The 23,345-nt window shown below is 45.1% G+C and overlaps 1 protein-coding gene across 1 annotated transcript; it reads right to left on the reverse strand.

Moving 5' to 3' along the window:
- Positions 1–666: 666 nt before the first annotated feature.
- Positions 667–22,993, reverse strand: LOC146173129 (uncharacterized). Its single transcript, XM_084584886.1, has 3 exons — positions 22,908–22,993; positions 1,949–2,564; positions 667–810 (listed from the first exon to the last, which is right to left on the reverse strand). Exons 1-2 carry the CDS (start codon positions 22,959–22,961, stop codon positions 1,977–1,979), a joined length of 642 nt encoding a protein of 213 aa, XP_084441012.1. The 5' UTR covers positions 22,962–22,993; the 3' UTR covers positions 667–810; positions 1,949–1,976.
- Between the last annotated feature and the right edge of the window lie 352 nt (positions 22,994–23,345).

A 23,345-nucleotide genomic window follows, 5' to 3' on the forward strand; every position in this document is an offset into this window, starting at 1 on the left:
TATGTTCATTGCACTTCATGTTTGCAGTCTGCGTCTGTACTGGATTCGGAGTGGTTGAATCTCCACCTTTCACGTTTCATTGGAACACTCGGCTCATATCAGTCGAATACTTCCCACTCAAGTTAAAAGGCAGGCTTTCAAGGACGCGGGATCGAATCCCGGCCTCGGCGGCCGCTTTTCGGTGGAGGCGAAAAGCAAGGCGCCCGTGTACTGTGCGATGTCAGTGCACGCTAAAGAACCCCAGGTGGTCGAAATTTCCGGAGCCCTCCACTACGGCGTCTCTCATAGCCTGAGTTGCTTTTGGACGTTAAACCCCACAAACCAACCAACCAACCTTTACATAAGGAAGGCGCCTGTCCTTGTCATTACTCTCTCGTTGTTGTTCTCCGTCGCAGCGCTCGTAATTTTCTCTACATAAATAGGTTCAAGACTGCAGTGTAGTATGCACTGCATGTATACGAGTGTACTGTTTGATTATTGCAGCGCTTTATACTTAGCATGTAACTGCTGCAGTGTAATTTCTTTTGTGGAGTTTGGAATATTTTGTAGGATACCGTTGTGGACTACTATGGCTTAGTCGAGTGAGGAAAAATGATGAAAGCATAACCATGCCGAATGGTCCCTAAACACAGAGACGAAACAACGTGGTAAACATAACGGGGAGCTTGGCCCCTGACGATGTGTATTTACACCCGTTAGGAATACATTCGGCATTGTGTCCGTCTTCTCTTCGACTTAGATGGGAGGCGCAAGTCGGAGAAGGTCTCCACGGAGCTGGACGTTGCACGGCTTTGACTGGACGCCTCTTTACTGTACAAGAAAACACAAAGAAAACACATAAAATATGAATTATTTCACATCAAATATGTTCGGAAACTAGACCCTGACGTAGATCTTAATACCAGTAGTACATGCATAATTCTGCAAATGAAAATAAAATGCCATGTTATCGAGTTATCTTTTTAAGGGCTAAATTACAGCAGGGTAAGCAGTTGAGGGTTGTATTAGTAAGTAACAATTTTGAAGTTTTCTATCGTGTGCGCTAAGCACCAGATGTAATTTCCTTAATTAACCACTCCGCATTGTAGTTCGATTCATACGATAACATTTTTAAGCCATTGAAAAGTTCAAAGTAATCTGAAGAACGGAAAGAAATATTGGGATATAACATATATTTCTAAAAACTGCATAGAAAAGACCCTCTATAGAACGGCTTGAGTAAACTGACCGAATGTATTGATACCCCTTAAATTTTGGCGAAGCGAAATTGTTCGTCGCACAGCTGTTCTTCTGAAGAAGATTTTTTTTATAATACCAACACCACAGAACACGCCGCTATAATAAAAATACAAGGAGAAACAATTCTAGGAGAACAACTTGCCCCTCTGATTCTTCCCACATTTTCGCTTGGTTGAGCAATACGCCTTGCTACTCAACGCATTGTACTCTCTCTGGTATTCGACACAATATTTAAGTTCTAGGTCATTGCGGTTCGCTTTCTGGGCAGAAAATACATGGTACTTACTGAGATGCAAATATTTCTTGACAAATTTGTTTTCACCCTATTAACAACCCGTATTTACGGCTAACTTCAGAATTCAAGGCTCTTCATTTCATCCCTGAGAATCACAGGCTTACGCCGCGGGCGGCGTCATTAACGAACGCCGCGAGCTTATAAATTAACCGAAATAATAGTCGCCTTTGTACAAAATGTGATCTGTTGGTGCCCAAAATGGTAGTTAGGCTTTGTATTGATTCTTAGAATGACGAGTTAGAGGTCTCTGATCCTGTACATTTTACCTATTTAGATTAAGCTAAAATATATCCAACTCGCCTTCGAAATCTAATCCACACCACACTATCTAACTCTCTGACGGTGTAACGGTTTTCCACCAAATGTTTAGCACTCCACATGCGCCAGAAACGAAGAGATAAAAGCAAGCCGTACCTGCATCAGGTAAAATGTTTGAGGTCGGTTATTTGTGGTGCTTGACGAGCACAAGCTTTCCGACGACGCCACCACCGGCACCGCCACCGTAACCGCCAGCACCGCCACCGCCGTAACCGCCGTATCCGCCACCGTAGCCGCCGAGGCCTCCGGCTCCACCATAACCAGCGCCGCCGAGACCTCCGCCGAGACCTCCGCCGAGTCCGCCGGCTCCGAAGCCTCCAGCGCCTCCGCCGGCACCGAGACCGGAGTGAGCGACGATGGCGCCTCCACCGTGGACCTGTGACACGTGGTGCACGGTCCTGACAAGGAACGCTGGTCCGGCTACGGCTTTACTGGCTCCCGCTCGGCCGCCGCTCAGAAGGACGACACTGCTGCCGACGCCGACGTTGCCAGCACCACCACCAACGCCGCCTCCGAGTCCTACGCCGCCTCCCAGGCCGCCGCCAAGACCTCCACCGAAGCCTCCTCCTCCGTAGCCACCCAGGCCTCCACCGTAGGAGCCTCCACCGTAGGAGCCGCCACCGTAGGAGCCGCCACCGAGACCACCGCCGCCTCCGCCGAGGAATCCGCCGAGGGCGCTACCTATCAGGGCGCTCAGGAAGACGGTGCAGATCTGAAACGACGAACGTTGCGTGTAGCTTCTTATGAGAAAGCAATGGAACATAGCACGATGCTTATGGCTAAGGATGATCAGTTAAGCTTCCCATTTAAACTACCGAAGAGCCATGCCGGAATGGTCCTGTTGTTAAGGCGCTCAAAAGCTGAGCCCAAGATTGCGGAATCGAATCCCGGCCGCGTCGGCCGCTTTTCGATGGAGGCGAAAAGCTAGACGCCTCTGTGCTGTGCGATGTCACCGCACGTTAAAAAAACTCCAGGAGGTCGAAATTTCCGAAGCCATCCACTACGGCGTCTCTCTCAGCCTGAGTCGCTACGGGACAAACCCCGTAAACCAAACTAAACCAAAACTACCGAAGATCTTTTATCCTCAAAACTCGCACAGAATCTGGCCCGTTGTTCTCCGAATTAAGTCCCAAAAGGACCGAGCACGCAGGATAAATATGTGAGGGCATACGATGACTGTAAGCAAGATCACTTCTCTCCGAATCTGAAAATTAGGCAGAGGATCCTGGTGTGGATTATTCGCATGTGATCATATTGCATGCTTTGCATTCCCTCCTGGCCAAGCTCACAACAAATAGCTGGTGCAAAGAGAGAACATTCTTGAGGGTGACGACTTTGCCTGTGGAAATTGTGGTAAGTGCTGGAACGAGAATTTTCTGCTCTTAACTGATATTGTTAAGAAGAAAAGTTGAGATTCTTGCCGCACGAAGCGCGGAAGTCAGCAATGCTGTCATTAGAAAACTGGTAGAATAAAGACTTTACTATTGTTTAAAAACCGGCTAATTTTCTATGAGTCGTATCAGTCAAGAATAAGTCATAAAACAAAAGAACTGAGAACGAAAGCTTTGTCATTTTTCCTCAGTTGGGAACACAGTTCGCTTTATACGCGCTGATGATAGGTACGATTGAATTAGATCCGAAGTCCCAATTGTATGGATAACGTCATCAAACTCGGAATTACATGTTCAAGACTGGATATATGGACAGACACAGAAAACTATTGGTAGTCGGAGACAATATGTATATACAGGTAGCACCTATTCCGAGCTTCAAGTTTTAGGGAAAACGTATTTCATTTTTAAGCCCCCCTCTCCCCCAGCTAAACATTTATTTATCCCAGCGGACTGCAATAGTAAGTTAAGATTAAGCATTATGGAGCTGTAAATTTTATGTTTTTACAACCCGAGCACAGATAGCCCAAGAGTCTTGAAATAATATCCGTTGTCTGAGCCTTCTAAGAGTTCTGATGTTTGGATCCCTTTAAATCCCAAAATGAAATCTCTTTACCGGGAACGCTGTTAATGCTCCTTTAGCAGAAAGCTTATTGTTTGTGAGATTTGGTAAATTTCATAACACCAATTTCGGAATGCATAACATTCCGCAAATGCGCAATTCCGAAATAAAGCAGGCATTTTTCTATCCTCTAAAAACGTTTGTAAGGGTTAGAAGAAGTACATAACATTATGAATTATGTTTAACACAATAGCTGCATTTTAGACTTTCTAGCCTCCGTTCAAGATATTTAAGTTCTGGGATACATCCGGAGAGGATTAAAATGTGCTCTTTGGGTTTTCGAACTTTCCTAAATTTTAGGGGAAATATCACGCGGGCTTGAGTTCCCTATTGTTTCCTTCAAGCCCATGCTTCTCCTTAAAGCATTTTTATAAGGCTACGATAGCTGCAGCTTCACAGCAATATCTGCACGTATCCGAGTTGGAGCTAAGCCGCTGGCCGAACCAAGAGTGCGAGACCGCGTCCATCTACCACCGAGCCGCTCACGGACGTCTGCGAGCAGATCTCCGAGGTCCTTACCAGGCTGTTCATGGTGGCTGCTTGAGCTGGCTTCTTGCTCAGTGCACAAGAGAGCTTTGGAGGAGACTGTGTCCTCTCGCTGACGGCGCACAGGCTTTTATACTCTGACCCGCACCTCTGGCGGAGATATCTGGCTACGTCACATGCAGCGGGCTGTGCGCGAGCGCTCAACGCGTGGTACCTGCGCCCTCAGCCTCTTCTCAACCACCTCACTTCCGACGGCTATCTCTCTTCTCTTCCTGGACATGTCAAGAGAGGAGGAAGAGCAGGAGGAGGAGGAGGAGGAGGCAGATCACCTACAGAGCAGCATCCCGCAAGCTTCCTCATGCTGCGAACCCCGGCACCCCTTGCACAGCGGTGGCTGGGTAGAAATAAAACTCGACGCGTTTCGCGCACGGTCCTCGCTTATCTAGATCTAAAATTCTAGTCAGACCATCGAGAAAGTGTAACGGCAGAACGCGAAGCTTACACCGAAGACCTCCGTTGCACAGTGTCGAGGGGAGGGGAAGAGGGGAGGATCCTCCATCTCGCCGGTCGCTCCGCAACTACTGCTCCTCTGTCCTGGATCGGAAGCGCGGTCACTTTCTCCTTCTCACTTCCGCCGCGCTCATAATTTCTCCCGAGCGCGCCCGGGAGGTTTCTTTGTTTTGTATGTTTTGTTCTCTTTGTTCGGCTCCTTCTTCTTCGCTTCGCGAGCGCGTTTCACTCTTCCCTTCTCCAACTTCGCGTGCGCTGCTGTCCAGCATGGAGACGGCAGGGAACGAGCTCGCGTTATCACGTACGTGCATCTCTAAGTGCCGTCAGAGCGGCATAAGCAATTGACCACGTAGGGACAAACCCTTTCGGAGTGGAGAGTGACTGCGATGGATGCGTCGGCGTTGGCCGCTGTTCTTCGGCTGTCGCGTGTGCTGGGCCGTTTGGTCCAGGTGCGGCTGAGTCGATTTCGTTGGTTTGGTTAGGACGCTCTTCTGGGGAGCAATTATTTGAAGTGCGTAACCTGGATAGCAACGCGAGCGTTATTATTCAACCCGGATAGCGACCTACTTTTCGAAGAGATATCGAATGTCATTAGCGTCTGCGTAAACGGGAGTACGCAATCTTTATTTGCTAAAGTAGTTCGCGCCGCTGCGGCATTCGTTGATTCAGGGCCAGAAAGGATGCAAGGCGTCAAATGGGCCACCTCTCTACTCTGGTGCTACAGTATAGCTTGAGTGTTAGTGATGCATTTAAATTCAGGAGCAATTGTCTAACTCGGCCAGTGTTGGCTGCCTTTTTTGTATAGATGAGATAAAGTGACGTGGTAAGGTGTGTAGGAAGCGGAACCTAGCGCCATCCCAAGTCCAGGACAACCTCTCGTTAACTGGAAGTATATCAATATGATGAGCTTTAGTTTACTCAAAAACCATGAAATGTTCCGTCGTTATACCTTATATGCCTGCAAAAGTCATATAGTCACTTTTGAAATCTAGAGGACGGCAAAAGCTTAAAGCCAGAAAGTTTCGTAGACAAAAAACAACTCGAAAACGATACGATGGGGTCGCAGTGACCTCTAGAATCACCTTGATAATATAAGAGCTGCAAAAGTCTTCAACGCTTGTTTTCTGTACTTTGTGCATTTATTTCAGTTCAGCATCTTACCAATTGAACAATCAATTCATAAGGCAATCTATCAATCCATCAGTTAATCAAGCGCTCAATCAAAAGAATAAAGTAGTTTATTAAGAAACCGCAGCAACATTTGTAGCATTTTTTGTTTCGTTTCACAGATAGGATACTATGGCAGCGGGAAAGCATGTATGGGGCATACAACATAATACAGATATTGCAACCCAAAAGCACTTGGCAGTATCATGCAAATATGCCACCTGTCTCGAAAAAAAGCAATAGAAGCACAAAACCCACAAAGCATCTATACAAGCGGACTACGAAGGTTGAGAAAGGGAAACTGGTGGATTCATCAACACAGAGAAAGGAATGGTGGGTCTCTGAAGAGTACTGTTGTTCGTATTATTCCGCTGCCTTTTATTTGTCTGCGATGCTGCGCGTGGCGTCGACGGCGTTGTCGATGTCTTCGGAGACCTCGATATGTCTGGCACTTTCTAATCCTTCAGGAGCTGACAGGGGCAAGTGTAACTGAACCCCGCGAAAGAACCGGCGGAAGTGAAAAGCTCACCGGTGACATTTATCCACCGTGTAACACGGCAGACGCGGCGGGAATTGAGCACGCACGATCCGGTAGCTTGATATACCCTGTATTTTTTGCTTTTATGTCGGCTCCTTTCATGCCATCGTTGAGGTATGGGGCCAGAACCTCCGCTGTCGATAATATCCGGGACGTCTCGGCAAACGATAACTAATTGTTAAAGAAAAAACAAGTGGTTCATCTGACAGGGAATAAAAATTAGCCGATACGGTTGGCTCAGACAGAAGCAGGAAAGCCTATTATTCTCCAGTGTCACTAGAGAAAATAATAAACAAGTAGCAGCATTCTGCAACCGCAAAATATTTTATTCATAGGTTGTCTAAAGCGATCTAAAGAGGTCTAAAGAAACAAAAGCTGGCTTTTCTCTCCCGTACAGAATTCGAGCCCTATAGCTAGAGCCCGCAAGAGGTGTTTGCCCTCCAGGGAATGTAGATAGGCTGATTATCATTATGACGGGTTATTAAACTTACTTCAAATATCTTACAATATTTTATAATAATTCTTCTCAAAGGATAATAAAACCCGCTGGATAGCTAATCCCCCATTGTGTATGCTTCACATTGACCCTGTTTATGACGGCCATATCACGTCATGTTAAAGGTAAATGTATCAGTAGTTTTTCTATCCGTTTGAACGAAAGCGATAATCTTTCAGCGTATAGCAAAAACAGTGTTTATTAGCAAGTTTTATCAAAACATTGTCCAAATGCTGTCTTGATAGGCAGAACATGTTCTAAATATTACTTGCTGGCGTAATAACTAAAGCTTATGCAGTATCTATGATTTCAATGGCCACGCTCACTCATTATCTCAGGACTAACTTTGAATGTCACTACGTATTTAGTATATGTGCCTTTTCATAGTATTTCTCCGAAATCTGCAATCAAATATTTTTTTTTATTGCAACCTCAAGCCAGCCAAGAAGAGTAGGAAGTTGGATATGTAGGCCATGCTTTATAACAAGTGTCTGTCGTTAACAAACCAGGAGCCTGCGAAACGGAGGTATTGCCTGTGAAGAGTTAAGGGGGCCTTCTTTGCCTGGTGTGCTTTATGATTGTTTACGCTGCAAATTTTGAATATTGTTTTTTCAACCCGAAAGTGAAGACATGCTTTCAGAAAATTTTCATTTGTGTCGATATACTGAAAGTTAATTAGGTTACTCTATTTACTGTTTTTTTTTTTTTTGTGCTGAAAATAGGGATCACTATGTTTTACAAATTGTCAATTAGCAATGCGTCCACACGACGTGATGTTAGACACTCTAACTGTAAGCCACCAAGAACACGGCTGGTGAACGCTGCAGTCAATAAATAAACCTGCGATGCCAGTGGTGATTGGACGATGATCTAGAGTACTACATTGCGGTAGAATCATGATTCTACATGGGACCGAAGAACTCGATGTAGCCGTGTAGTGACTTTCCCTTGATAATATGTAACATTCCAGTATCGTCATCGATTTCCACCACTTTTGGCAACACAGGCTGCATCACGGCAAATGAGCGAATATTTCGACTATATAAGCAGCTAGGTTTTGGGTTTTCCTGGCCACTGAGAAACAAATGATTCTTCGATAGCGTGGAGGGTCCCTGGTACTTACTATGCGTCTCCGGTTCTTATGATGAGAAGCTATTTTTCATTCAGGACTGTATTTCAATTTCTCTGAAGAATGGTTACTGTACAGAACCATGCATTTTGAATGATCCTTCGATGAACTCCGCTGTGTATGTTCTGTGTATTTTGTATACTTTCAGGAAAACTTGTTAGTGCTATCTCAGCTATTACAATATGCAGCTACTTAGGGCATCTTTCACTTTTATTTTTTGTTTTCATAGACGAGTCATATTCTCCGTTTTATAAGACTATTAGCCTTGTTCTCATTATATTGATCACATAAACATTTTCAAAGTGAAACCTACAACTCAGGTATACGACGCTGAGGTTTTGTACTGTATCTTAGCTGCGTTTAACAAACGTAGGAAGGCAACAAGCTTCCATTTTTCAACTTTTTCTAATAATAGCTGAAATGTTGAACATATCCTAATTTCATATTGTTACGATACGGCAAGCCGAGGAAGACAGGAGACAGAACATGACCGATGACGATGGTAGATGACGTTTAATGAATGTTCGCGGGCCTAGCGCGAGCGCTCCTGCCCGCGCCACTGCCTGCTTCTTCTTCCTTGTCGTCCGTAACATATTTCCGGCTTGCCGTATCGTAACAATATATTTAGAGCCTCACATAAAACACCCTTTTTTGTACACTTTAGTCTTGAAAGAACATTAGCGACCACACAGATTTTGCAGCCACCACACGAGTACAGTCAGTACCGGTGTTAGGCTTCAATTCTCGTCAGTTCGTTTCTCTGGCCACCTTCGTGACATGTTGTGATCCCTCCTATTTCGACCCTCTTCATCCAATTCAGACAAGTGTAGACCTTGTAACATATATCCGGAAAGCACCGAATAGAGAGATGACACTGAATTTACTGCTTAAGAGTAGTGAATTTAAGCGGTTTGTTTATAAATGCTGTTCAAAGGTGTACACGCCAAACACAGCATCCCTTGTGGAAGCTTACAAACGCTGTGATTAAATTGTAAGAATTTCGGGGTCTTCCGCGGAGACACCCCTTGAGAAATTTTCGCTCAGCCAGGTGCTGGAAATTAGCTTCGTGAAGCTCAGAATCCGACGGCCACAAGTCACAGCTTGTATTTTCAAACTAAGCGGTCAAAACAGCACTGCCTATTTTTTTTCACGTCTGAAACCAAACACGAAAGATAGTTTGGTTTGGTTTATGGGACTTAACGACCCAAAGCAACTCGGGCTATGAAAGACGCAGTTGTGGAGGGCTCTGGAAATTTCAACCACCTGGAGTTCTTTGACACGCACTGATAACGCACAGCACATGGGCGTCTTGCTTTTCGCCTCCATCGAGGCAAACACGAAATAACCTAAACAATATCCTAATAGGTGTAAACATATAAGGTTCCTCACACAAAGTCCAACAGCAAAGAGCAAACCATACACGCGTTCTGCGAAATATACCCCGTGTATTTGTGCATAACCCTACTGTATTAAAAAGTCAGTTTGCTTTGGTAAAATTTCCCGTTTCGCCCCCCACACATATTTGTTTTCTTTACAACAGCTGGATTGGAAGAAAGCTCCGAGATATCTATAGATGTCTGCTCGCCACTCGATCTTCCAAACAGGTATGTTCCGACTGGCAGAAAAAGGATAGTGAATAATGTGCAAGTGAGTTTCAGAGCTGTATACGAGGAAACGAGAATATGCATCGTTATATGTTTAACAGTTTTCTCCCACACTGTGAGTACAAATAAGCTTCCCAGCAAAACGCTATAACTTGCATCTGTAGGGTTTAACGACCCGAAACAATTCAGGCAGTAAGTGACCCCAAAGTGGAGGGCCGTGGAAATTTCGGCCACTTAAGGTTTTTAACGTGCACTGACATCGCACAGTACACGGGCGCCTCGCTATTCTTCTCCTTACCCAATAAGCCATCGCGGCGGTATATGCATAGCAGCGACCTAGGAATTCATTTTGGTATACTTTAGAGAGACTAGAGCACGTTTCATGTATTTATAATGCGAATGCACTATTTCATGAGGTCTAACCGGGCCCACAGGAGGCGCGCCACAAATACTGTGCGTTCCCTTTCTTGTAAACCAATTACTAATGAGAGAATTAGTAGGGTATGAGAAAATGATAAATAGTGATGACACTAAATAATAACGAAAGTAATGAAATAATATTCCGTGATAACTATGGGGTAACAAGAACATAAAAATAACAAAGATAAATAAAATAACGTCTTGCTGCGCGCCATGGTTCCTTGTGTAGGCGCATTGCGCATTTGCTAGGGCATGTCAGACGACGCCAGGATGGCGAGTGAGCCGGGTCCTTCTAGTTAGTCTCGGCCAAAGAACCGCACCGTATTCGGTTGGCTGAGCTAGAGCGGGATAGAAGACGCCGTAAACGTAGATGCGTTGCCTAATGTGTGTATATCCTAGAGCGTAACCAAGTCTACCTTACAGCACAAAAAAAAAAAAATATCGGTTCACAGCAATATATATATATATATATATATATAACCGCAGTTTTCTCTTAATGACAGGAGGAGGAATGCAGGAGACGTGGGATCGCTTGCCACTATAGGCAGTGCCTTGCTGCTAACCCCAGCCTTGACGCATCACCAGTAATTTTCTCGATGTTGTGTTTGCACTCTATTCCGTTCGTTTTATATTTCTGCTTGCCAATGGTGGCGCTGAAATGCATTGTCTTATAGCCTGCATTCCCCTCCTGCTTGGTCTGTATTGACTGCAGTATGTTAAAAAAAAATCATAAATTTAGTGATGTCAAAGACTTAAAGAAAACTGCAACAAAAAGATAAAAACCGGTTTGGGGTATAACTGCGCTCCGAACTGAGCAAACAAAGAATAGCATGGCGCTAACGAAGTTGACAAGCACTGTCTGCTGTCACCGCTGGCCACCCTCTGTTTAAACATGACTGGGTACTGCACAGATAACGAGCTTACATATGCTTGAAACGTTTGCAACACAGCGCAATGAGCAGCGCGTGACTTGCAAGTCTGCGACCCTAATCGACCAATCTACTAGCTTCTTCATGACATAGAAGCGAGAAGCAGCCACGCATGATTGGCCGAGGATGCATAGGGCGCGTCTCGATGACTACTAAACATAACAAGCGCAAAGCAAACCAAGCACCCCATTTCACAAATATTGTCATTGCGTAAGAGAATCTAAACATCGAATTCAGTGGATGAAATGGTGATCAGCTTACATATATTCCTTCCTGTATTTCTCATTACATAATTTTCATATTTCTCTAATTACTTCATTTAATGTTTTTGCTCCAATTGCTGCCCATCTGCTTGTCGCTGGGCTATTTGTAAATTTCAGAACATGGTATAAAGAAAACTGAAAGGTCAGAACAGCTTAAAATTTTGAGTACAAAGCCTATTTGCCGGAAAAAAAGGACAATTTTGTTACAGCCGGCGTGCCAACAACAGTATACTTTAACAGGTCGGCATATTTTCAGGACAGGCAAACATCATGAACTGATAATATCAGTGTGATCAATTGTATCCCCTGATGCCACATATTTTCACGTTGTGGTGACAATGCCGAAAGCAGAAAATAAAAGGACAGACGGCGCGCACTGAATGCGCTCTTTTATAGGCTTACTTGCACCTGCAAAATAACTAAGTACTCTGGCAGTGGTGATAACGGCAGGTGTGCTCAGCGGTCGTCGAACTATGAATGTTCGTTGAGCTCATCGGGGATCAATTTAAAGCCAGCGAATAACCATCTAATAAAACCATGAAGCTCACTAGAACAAACTGCAATAATGTGAATGCAGCAGCGAGTGACTACCGTCAATAGAGACATTATCTCGGCGCATCTTGCGTGACGATAAAAATGATGAACTCGTTCCCGGCGGCTTTGAATATGCACAAAAAACACAAAAACAAAAAAACAAAAAAAAAAAAAACTGAACAAAACATTTGCGTCATCGCCTAAACCGTTCTGACCATTACAAGACAGGTGTTAAACCCACATGCCTATTGCTCTTATCATCTACAAATAACCCTTACAATAGTTCACGTCGTTGTCTGGTTTTTATAACGGCGCGATTTAACAATGAAATCATGACTTTGGGGTGACATCTACAACAAAGGATGCAAAAAGCTTCAGACACAATCATGTGAAAAGTAGTTCTTAGCACGTTTACGCATGCAAATGTTCCAAAGTGTAAAAAAATGTACCAAAATGATCCGCTCCTTAAAAACCTATTTTTCAAACATTGTCACCTAAAAATAGGTTAATGAAATGAGTGATTATTATTTTCTAATAATTTCAACACAAAGAGAATTTTTTCAATAGTGCGCACTAATTTCAACACAGGGAATTGTTTTCAGTAGTCCGCCAGCCCTATCTTGAAACTTCAATTTTCGTTAAGGCTGCTAGCCTGTTTCATGAAGAAAAGAACTTACGAAAGGCCATTGCGCTAAATTTTTTGAAGTTCATGCTAGGGTTCCTCTTCAGCAGTTGCACGCGTCTATGACGTCTCAACCCCTTTGCGCATGCGCCACGAAGATAAGGGTTTGCAGACCATCTCCGGTTGTCACTGAGTTTTATATTTCTGTAATTGTTCTTTGCAATTCCGTTTTATGCCAACGTCTCAACTGCGGGGATGTCAGAGACCTCCCCGCAGGTTATTCTGAGCAGCACAAGTTGCTCACTAGGGCCCAGGAGGCAGCCGAAGTATTGCAATCCTGGACTAATTAAACCACCCCCGAAATTCTGTCCACCAATTAAAGTTTATTATCTTTATCCGGCTGCACCAGACCGCCGGCAGCTCTCGCGGACTTTCAAAATCACTTACGACGGCTTGCGGAATAAACTAATCGCACAGCAGTGAAGTCCTTCAGGCACCCACATTTTGGGTCATGCTCCAAACACAGCGATGCATAAAAATATGAATTCCCAACTCCACGCAGCTCGCTCTGTCAAAAACATAGCCGATATTAATGATGATGAAGACGACGCAGGAGTGGACACATGGGCAGGAAATCCTTGTAGCCCCTGAGAAAGCTTGAGGCTCGCGCCACATTTTCCGTTATGCACATCGGACAGCCAGCGCCTCTCACAAGCTTTCCAAACATAAACGGTAAATGAAAGATTACTGAAATGCTTCCAATGCTAAACAGTAGTGAGCTGATAGCTAGTAGAATAAAACCGAGATGGAGTGATGGACAAAGTATTTTCTGAAAAAGTTTGTAAAAATGACAGTCAATAGTTCTCGGCATACTGCTCACAAATTGAAGCGAAATTAAGCTAATTCCTGACGAGTATTACAGCTTAATAGTTTCCATTTGCAGCTCTTCTTGCATGAATGCAATGCCCAGCTCGCTTAAACGCCAATACGTTAATTAGCAATCACTATTATCTCGCTCATACTCACTAGTACGCAGTGATCTTAAGCCAGATGGTTAAGAATGCGACTCTTTTGGTATATCTAGATTTTTGTTTTTATCTGGCTTAGAAAGATACTTTGGTGTACTGAATTAGTCTATTTTGTGTTTTGTGTGCATTTTATTTACTTAAATAAAGGAGTAATCAATAGAAGCAATGTCTCAAATTTTTATTTTTATTTTCAGAGCTTTATGCAAAGTGTTTATGTAACAATTTTACATGCCGGCAAATTATTCACAAGACATTTCCTTCATTGATCCCAACTAGCTTTTAGCTATTGATGCAGGTGTTCTCACATACGTACCCTTACTATTTGTGTAAAATAAAATTAATCAATCAATCAAGCAATCATTTAATCGACCAAACAATAACCAACCATATTATGTTAAAGGCCAGCTCGCTTAGATACATAGCCAAGTTTTAACGAAGCCATATGAACGTTTCCACCTGGCCAAGCTAGAGGAAGTGTTACTTGGAATCCAAAGTTAATACAAGAGTGCAAGAGGGTTCGATTCTAACCTTAGCATCCCGTCTCAAAGCAGCCTGGAGTGGCCAGATCCTGTTAAATCATCCGTGTCAAGCTGACCTGTGCCCTCACAAATCCGCCGATCAGTCACGGTCCTGCCCTGCAACTTGGAAGTTACAAGCTACCAGAGCTATGCTATTAACGGTTTGTTGACAGTGCAAATCTTGCAATGTCGACGCCAGATATTCTGCACGACTAGGGTTTTAAAGCGGCAGACTTAAAATTTCTGTAACTGAAAAGCATGGTATAAAACTTGCAAAAAGCTTAAGCTTCTCCATAACTGTAGAAGCGACAAAGGCTTTAACACCGCCTGTTATTTCCGCGTCTAAGACGCTTTGTAAAAACGGCCATTCATGAACTATGCTTTGAGTGCCCGCCTGCATTGCAAAGGGCCCGGGTTCGAACCCCAAATGCCACAAATTTATTTAGAGATATATTTAAAATTTGGGATTCACTTTCATTATAGGAAACTCCTCGCTATTTTGGCATCATTTGGGCCCTCCCCCAATTCGTTGCTTTTATTTAATTGAAGGAGGGGGGGGGGGGGGGGGGGGTGCAGAAACTTCCATGTGCGGTCATGTGGTTGTGGCGTCATCACCTTGTTGATAAATCGGGATATTTTCTGACGGTCGTGGAGATGACGACTTTTCACATCAAGGAGGTGTAAACGCTATCACTTCGAAAATGCATAGAAGTGATTCTGAGAAACAGGTTTGAAATAAAACATTGTTTTAAGAAGACGGAAAAACGGCAACGATATGAAAATACGCAGTGAGAAAAAATGGGAGACTTCGTTTTTAGGCTATGGTGGGACATAGTTCATGGCTTTCGCTTGCCGCCTCTCCTTTGCGTCAATTAGCTTTGCTAGTCGTCTCTGTCAGCTTTTATTTGTGCCACAGTTATGGCACCTATAATCGTAAGCATACAGCCGTAAGATATAACAGTACATGAAAGGCCACCCAACATGAATATAAATCCTTGATTTAACCAAGCCGTGTGGACGTATTAGCGTGGCCAAAGGGCAGCGTGCCTAACCAGGGTTTTGGAAGGCTGGATTCCTGTCTCATCCTACCATATAATAGAGGAAGCGCAAGCTGGAATCATGCCTGTCAACTCATTCATGTCATGTGGCTTTATAGTCCCCACGCAACCCGGAGATCAGTCAGTGCAAGACCATGCAACGTGCCAACTATTCTCTCCATTTACATGCCCTGTGATGTTTTATTGCGAAAGCAATACTACTCGCACTTTCAAGCCGTCAGCGTGGTCCCGGCGGTAACCACGTTTGACCTTTGACCACGTAGTGACATCACACCGAAGGAAGGAAAAAGTGGAGACCAGCTCGGCTCGTCGGCGTGGTCCCGGCGGTAGCCACGGCGCGCCACGTGACGCTGTGACGTCCCACCCCACGTGACACACGAGCTGGCAGGAGCTGCCAACTTGGGTCTCTCATTTCACATGCGACGGTTATGTCAGAATCGGCCTGCTAGGACCCCGGCATTCACGTTATCCTTATAGGCCACTAAGGCACGTTCATATTGGCTGGTTATAGCGGGGCTTTAAATGTGCGCTGAGGGAGAAGAAAAAGAGAAGAAGAACGCTCGGTCACCCGCAGCTAATGCTTTCGCTCAATATTTAGTTCAGCAGCGTTGAACCCTTGAAATTTTATTTCATTTGCTCAAGCGTCGTCGCTGCCTTTGCCGATATTTACATGGCAGAATGTAGCCTTTATAGTGCTATAGCAATAAAAGAAATACAGGTAACAAAATAAAAGGCCGTCGCGAAGAAAGAGACAGAAGAAACACTGAAAAAACTTGTTTACGAAACTCATATACCTTACGCTTAAATGAACAACTAAGCCCCCACACTGCATTGACCTCGAATAAATAAATACTTAAATGGTGTGACACTGAAGTTATGCATCTGTAGAGGCATGCAATCGATCCGAGAAAATCTCAGCAAGAAAATATATAATAACATGCTACTAGGTCAACTGATGTGACACTGAAGTTCTACGACCGCAGAGGCAGGGAATCGACCCGAGAAAATCATAGGAAGGAAAAAATTTAATAACACGTTACGAGGGCGCTGCATACAAAAAATGGCTCAACAGTCCAATCGACGTCAAGCACCAGCAGGACGAAAACAACAGCAAGCAGGCGTAATTCACCTCGAGTATATCTGCAAGGCTATGGTCTACCAGATAGTAATAGCGTAGGGGCTTTACTATTAGACTACCTTAAGCACTTTAATGGGGCTGAAGGAAAACCCGCTAATTACGGCACTTATTTTGCGGGCAAGGTCTGCTAATAAGAGCGCTGAGTTTACTCTGTACTTTACTGTCAAATGCCCCATGGGTCTTAAATGCATCGAGGTTAAAATAAACAATATCATGAATACTCAGCAGATTATAGCTGGCACTCCTCAAGTTCTCGGAATCAGTTCCGCAGAACTGGGCAACGCGGAAATTATAAGCGCTATATGAACACGTGCCGTCATAACGATGATAACACCAATATGATAACGCTGGGACGCGTGAATTACGACGGTCCTAACGGTTCGAGATGTTCTTAAGGTAGGAGGGGAGCTTATCGAAGTCATAGATATTCAGAGGGAGCAGCTACTTAGCAATCGTCGTTGAAAATTAAGAGCAGTGTTTCACGTGTTGCATAACTTCTTCCGTGGTCGCCAATCGTTTGCAGCGAGTGCATTTGCATGACGAATTGCTGCCGCGACCCCCAGGCGGCTGGAGGGAGACGCCCTGGCTTGAGAACAACAATCTGCGGCTCTTGACCCACCCAGGCTGCTGACCGGAAGGAGGAGGAATGAAGCGGAGGGGGGGGGGGGAGGGGGGGGGGGGGTGTCTACTTAAACCGAACAACCCGCACTACCGCTGCCGTCGACAACTTTTAACTTTAACTAGAACGGCAAAAGCAGCAGCAGCAACAGAAGCAGCAGGAGCAAGCAGCACTTTCAGCCTTCTGATGAATCGTTAATCACCCGATCCTTCGGTGCAGTGTTCGGCACCTGCATTCTCACAGTGCCGGCGTGCGCGAACGCGGCGGCGGCGGCGGCGGCGGCGTGATCGATGTGAAGCAGGAATGAAAGGAGTGTAGTGGAGGATCGTTTTAGAGAGAGTAGTCCGGCCGTCTCGTCTCGTCGTTCCGCTGGCCCAGATTTGCACCGAGATTCGTTCGCGTGCATGGTTACGCTAGAAAGTACGATCGAGCGTGCAAGGGGGGTGGAGGTATTAGAGGCGCGGGTCCTTGTTGCGTGCGCGCAGTGTGAACGCGAGTTGCCGGCCTAACGGTTAATTGGGGCCCGAGGCTTAATGATGACCGTACACATCGTGTCGGCTACGGTTTTATCGGACATCTTCAGCTGGGCTTGGCCGCTGCCGCTGGCTGATCAGTGCTAGAGGAGGAGAAGAAAGAAGGGAGGAGAGAAAGTGGGGTGTGGTTGGGTAAGATGAGTTGGAAGGATGAGAGAGGCACAAGCAGGAAGAAAAAGTAGGAACGATGGAAGCTGTAAGCAACGGAGCAATTAGGGAGAATGGCGGAGAGAAAAATGGATAAAAATGAAGAAAGGAGCCGGGAAGCAATGAAGTCAACGGTGGGTTGTATTTGCGATAAAGAAAAGAAAGGAGTGAAGAAAGAAAAAAAAAACTGTAGTTGAGAAAACAATGCAAGGAAAATGGTAAAATACTGACAGGAAGAGAAAGCACAGAATAAACTGATAACCGAAGGTGCCTAAAGAGCAATGTACAGATGAAGAAACGAATGAATAACGACACTAAGAAGGTGTTAATGCAGAAAGACAGGAGCAACATGCGCGATGAAATGAAGACAGATGGAAGGAAAAAAGGACAAAATGAAAAATAAATAGTACCGATTCACTATACCGAGACACCTTAGAAGCGTGCCGCGGAAGTCAAATTGGTGTTGTGTGTAAGCCCAGGCACCTAAGGTAGCCCTGGGAGAAGTCAGTGCGGAGCATACCCGAAAAAAGGGGTTACAGCTTATTCTGTCCCCACTTCTCGAGTGGGATGTCTTTGGAATGAAGATGGTATCTATATTCGCAGCCCACACTAAGCGTAATTTCCTTCTGCTGATATTCATCGCCGCGTGCTCTTCCGACTTTTAAACTGCATCCTTTGACCCAGTCATAATCATCTTGATGCTCGCGATAGTACCTAACGTGCTCACTTCGTTTTGCGTTGGTTTGTTTTATTCGAGCGTATGGAAGGAAAACTAATGCTACTCGTAAGAGGCTATCGCTGCCACACTGAAGCGTTCCTTTCACTGGTGTTTGACTTCGGAAACCATAAATTATACCCTTATCTATAGGAAAATACGCAAAAGGAAGTGCCAGTAAGCAAGCCGTCATGTAAAACACCTGGCGGAAAGACTAGGGGTGAAGAGGAAGTGGCCAGACAAGGAACTGCAGTATTCCATTTTTGAACGCTGCAAGCAAACGCTGCACCCAATAGAATATTTTGACGCAAAAATGTTTGTACGCTATACAGTGTCTTTCTTTTTTCGTTTTGTCTGCTCCTTTTTTTCACTCTAAATGACTTCTAGCAGTATGCTCAGGACTCGAACTTCATGCCTGTTTCTTTGAGGCATTATTTAATCCGAGTTTTCAATATGCTGCCTCAGCTAGCGTAAACGGCAAATGCGTTTGCACTTTATTTGGTAACGTTGTTGCATTGCCTTAACGCTTGCTGCTAATGAGTGCTTCTGTTTAAGCAAGAAAAAATCATAGGCCGATCATGTTACTCCAAAATGCAAATTTTGAGTCCGGCTAATTAAACGTTTCTGCGATATATTGAAGCAAACGATTTGAAAGGTGCTTGCATGTATGTAGTACGTGCAGTTAAAAAGTGCTCTCTATTTTTCTGATGAGCCAAGCAGAATTTCTCACTAGAGCAGAAGTTCTTTTTGGCTCGTGTCGCTTTCACTGGGTTGCTACGGCAGCGACGCCAACGTCGACGCCAACGTCGACGCCCCTCCACCGCCGAAAGCGACCATAAGGCCTGCGTTGTTAAGGTGGAGGCCCCTTCTTTCGTGTCGCGTAATTTCAATAATATTCGTTGACTTGATTCTTAACTGGAAACTTAAGAGAGCTGTTTTCGTGCATATTCTGAGTTCCTTTCGCATTTTTTTAAGTTTTGATTCCGGTGCTGAGCAAGCTCTATAACTAGGAGATAGGTTAGAGGATACATGGGACCATCATTGCGTTGTTGTTTTTTGTTGTTGTTGTTTTGAGTCACTGGCATTAACGTGTCGGCAACGACCAAATGAGCTTAGAGGCAAACGACCAATGTTTGCAGAAAGTGAAAACTGGGAGGTATAGCCTTCAGCGCCCCTTCAAAAGAAAGGGCAAGTTGGTAAAAGAGGGTTTGTAAACCATATTTGCTCGATCAATTACTTCCCATTCTGTCACAGCTAGTTAAACCTGTGACATCAAGATCCAGTGTCAGCAAGTGCGGTAGTTTACCTCATGCTCTCTTCTCATATCAAACCGTACCCCAGTAGGTCCGGAAAGGTGTCGTTGCTTAAGAGCAGCCCCAGGAGTCTCTAACTCCGTTCCAGCTTTGTCGATTCTTTTTTTTTTTACCATGTTTGTAATTTCTTTTTATCTGCGACCTATCATTCCTTTGCGAAAAAAAAAGAAATCTCTTTCGACACGCATTCGAAACGATGGGTGCTTAAGTCTAACAAAAGAAATGCACAGCATATAACACAGAGAAGGAATAAAAAAGACCTCAAAAAGAACAAAAAGGTCAATTGAGTAAGACGATCAAAAGTGACGCCACAAGCAGGTTCTGAACTTGTTTTTGAGTGACTCTGACCTCGAGGGCGACCGTGCAAGACGGCGGTATACGCAACAGCCCTTAGAGGTCAACATCAGCAGAATGTAATACGCGTGACCCGACCGTGTTTGCGTGCAGTCATGGGGCCCCTTCGGAATCAATGAGCGGTCATTTTTACCGTTCATCGCTGCTGTTGGCCGTTAGACTCGATGCCATACGCAGGCAAACGGCTCGTGGCTTAACCAGTGTGTATACGCGTGACTGACCAGTGGTCGGCATTAGCTAAGCAACCACCAGATGCGAGTAACTTCTGACCTGGGCAGCTGCTTGATTTACGGCTGGACTAGTAGCAGCCCCGAGCGCGAGGTGTTTTGGTGCCACTGGCAAACGCGTCTAGCTTTACGCAAGCTCTGGTGTTGACCTTGAGCCAGTCTCGAGGAGATCAACCTCCAGCTGGCCCAGTGGTCCACCATGTCGAGTATTAGCTCTCTTAGCTTGGCAGTCTTATCTTCATCGAAGTTTGGTCGACACAGCCTCAGGTTGTGACATCAGAACCAGACTTTTGCGATTAAATTTGGTTATAAGGAAAAGGCAAAAGTTTCCTTTTGCTGTGTTATGACCATAAGCACTCAGGAACCACATATCCGACACCTGGCCCACTCTCCACCACGTCGCGTCTCCTCATTTCAACATTATAAGCGTGACGTGAGAAGTCTTATTTGTAGCAGTTAGCTGTTCCCCCTTTCCTTGTAAAAGCATTCATCATGATTAACCGCAGAATTTGCGTCACGTGAACCCTGTTAGAACTATCCCCTAAACGCGAGAAAGCAATATTTCCATGGCATGGCGTGGCCGCTGTAGAGGTTGATGTGCGTGGTAGTCATAAAAAGAATCTGTAATAAGACATCTCCTGCAATGGTCTGTTAACGCATTTAGCAATCACTTTTAACGATGCCACCAATTGCATCGCAACCAGTTTTCAGTCTGTAGATTCTTCATGTATCTCATGAGCCTTCGTGGTCGTGCGTGCCATGGTTTGCAACCTCTTCCTCCAAGCCAGCGATGGTAGCTTGTGCCAGTCGTTGCGGCTCGGGCGTTAACGCGCAGGAAAGGCCTGTTAGTTTTGCGCCTATATCGAGTCATGCTTGGGGGAGGTCAAAAACCAATTGGAGATACTATCTATGCCGGTCGCAGGCTACTTGTGGGCGGGCGTAGAACGTGGGTGATTTTTCTGTTCTCCCATCCCAATATGCGCGGTGAAAATCACGTCAAACACTACAGTATAATTTTGTGATTTGTCATGAGGGCTGACCGAAGTCTACCACTATTTGAAAACGCCAGGTTGTAAATTTTACTTCCGCGGCGTCGCTCATCTTTCATTTGCGAAGTATGTGTAATATCCGCTGGGATTGTCGAAATCTACAGGGAGGTGGTGCGATATTTAATGCTATCAATATGCACTACTTCATAAAACTATGCATAGCCGGCTGTTTTCCTGGAGCGGTTTCTTTTTATTATATCGCTTGAAATGCAAGCAACAAAAAAAGAGACAGGTAAGTACCCTTAAGGTATAAAATACGACCGCATTAAGGGTAATGTTGTTGCGGTATGTACCTTGCTTGCATAACAATTTGATTGCTGTCGTTATTCTTTTACTCATTTTTATTTTTTAGCGAATATTATATGTTGGGGATCCAACTTAACGCTGTTGCTCTCGGCCCCTGCAAACTAGGCCATGCCATGTGATGTCATGACGTCATACACCTCGACCACCAATCAACGATCAATCAGAGCTAGGTCATGTCACCTGCTAACCCTCTTTAGAACATTCGCGTTAGCCTCCGGCAACCACCGCGCCATTCTTTTTTAACACCTAAATCCTGATTGAGTTCTCAGTACCTTAAACCAATCGGACGAGGATGTTCGGAGGACCACGTGACCGAACATTTTGTCACGTCTGTGAGAGCACCTCGAAGTGCGTACAACTGGCTTCTTTTAGAGTATTAGGGGTGTATATATAAAGGAACTAATAAGGAGGACTTCTGCATTTGCTCACGACACACGTTTAGTTCTTACTTCAGAGTCGCGAAGCGTATTTCCTGTCCACGTCCTTTGGGCCTTGCACGTTGCGTTTTTGTTTTGTTTTTAATTTAATTTGTACTGATATTTCTTCTAGTTCAGTGAAGCCATTGACTAGCCAACATTTGTATGTGTATGTACTTTCCTTTATCTGGCCCAACCGGAGCACTCGGACAGGAAGCAGGGCGGGGGGGGGGGGGAGGGGGGTTACAGATTAGGATTCCCACTGTTAATTAATGACTGTCCCTTCTCATTTCTGCAATACTTTAGTTGTGCGTAATTTGTCGAGCTGCATAACACAACTGCAAATGGCTTCTTGAAATCTGTGCAAAGGAAAAAATAAGATACCTGGCTACACCAGTGGCCATACAAAGTTTGTGGATACTAGGCACACACTCTACACATATTCAATTTTGTTTTTTGGCCGTGCAAGCAGCTGCTGAGAGCTTCTTACGCCGCGTTAGAACGCTGAGTCGGTCTCGTAGACCGTTCAGATTGTTTCGCCAGCGATAATCTGGGACAAATTAAGGTCAGAGGAAACGAAAATGAAAACAAGAACAGATCTTTTTATTCTTCGTACAAAATCGCCCTTGAGTCAGGCGAGACATTCCACATAACAGGCACAGCTTCCCGTGGCGCAGCACCTCTCGACTACACCCGGGTGCCTGGCCAAAACAAAAGCGCCCATCTCTCTGTACTACATTGACCGGGAAGAAACGAGCTGAGAACGCTCGATCGCGAAAGGTTCGTAAAGACAACGAACAACGCGCGACATCTCTCCCGTCGGATATCTGGGGCGGGAGGGCAACAAGACGCGAGCCTGCATAAGGCGAGAGAGACGTTCGGAAAGAAAAACGAAGGAGGAAGAAGCAAAAGTACAACCCTACCGTAAACGTCGGGAGGGCGGTGAAGGGGGACGCACCCAGCCTTCCGGAAGCCATTCACAACCGATGTCGCTTATTCAGCCCCGTCGCAGCGGCGGCGATATCTTCCGCAAACGCGAACCACATCCCGCTGAGAGGAAGGGGGCAGGAAAATGGGCGAGGAGTGGAGGAAAGAAGGAGGGTAACAAATGTGTAATCTTTACGGCGCCGGCCAACACAGCCGCGTACACATACGACTGCGGACGTGACTAAAATCCGGCCTCTTGGCGCAGCGATTGGTGTTGTTCTTTGGGGAAGGAATTTCTTGTACCGATAAGCGAGTGATACACGAAGCAGCGCGGGTGCTTGTTGCGACTGAGCGCAATAAAGCGTGAGAGTTTCGTTTTACGGCACGTAACCCTATCGCTATCGCTGTGTGTAATCGAAATGCGAGTTCGTGAT

The sequence above is a fragment of the Amblyomma maculatum genome, chromosome 11 (assembly GCF_055883805.1).
Source record: "Amblyomma maculatum isolate TAMU_Amacu chromosome 11, ASM5588380v1, whole genome shotgun sequence".
NCBI lineage: Eukaryota > Metazoa > Arthropoda > Arachnida > Ixodida > Ixodidae > Amblyomma > Amblyomma maculatum.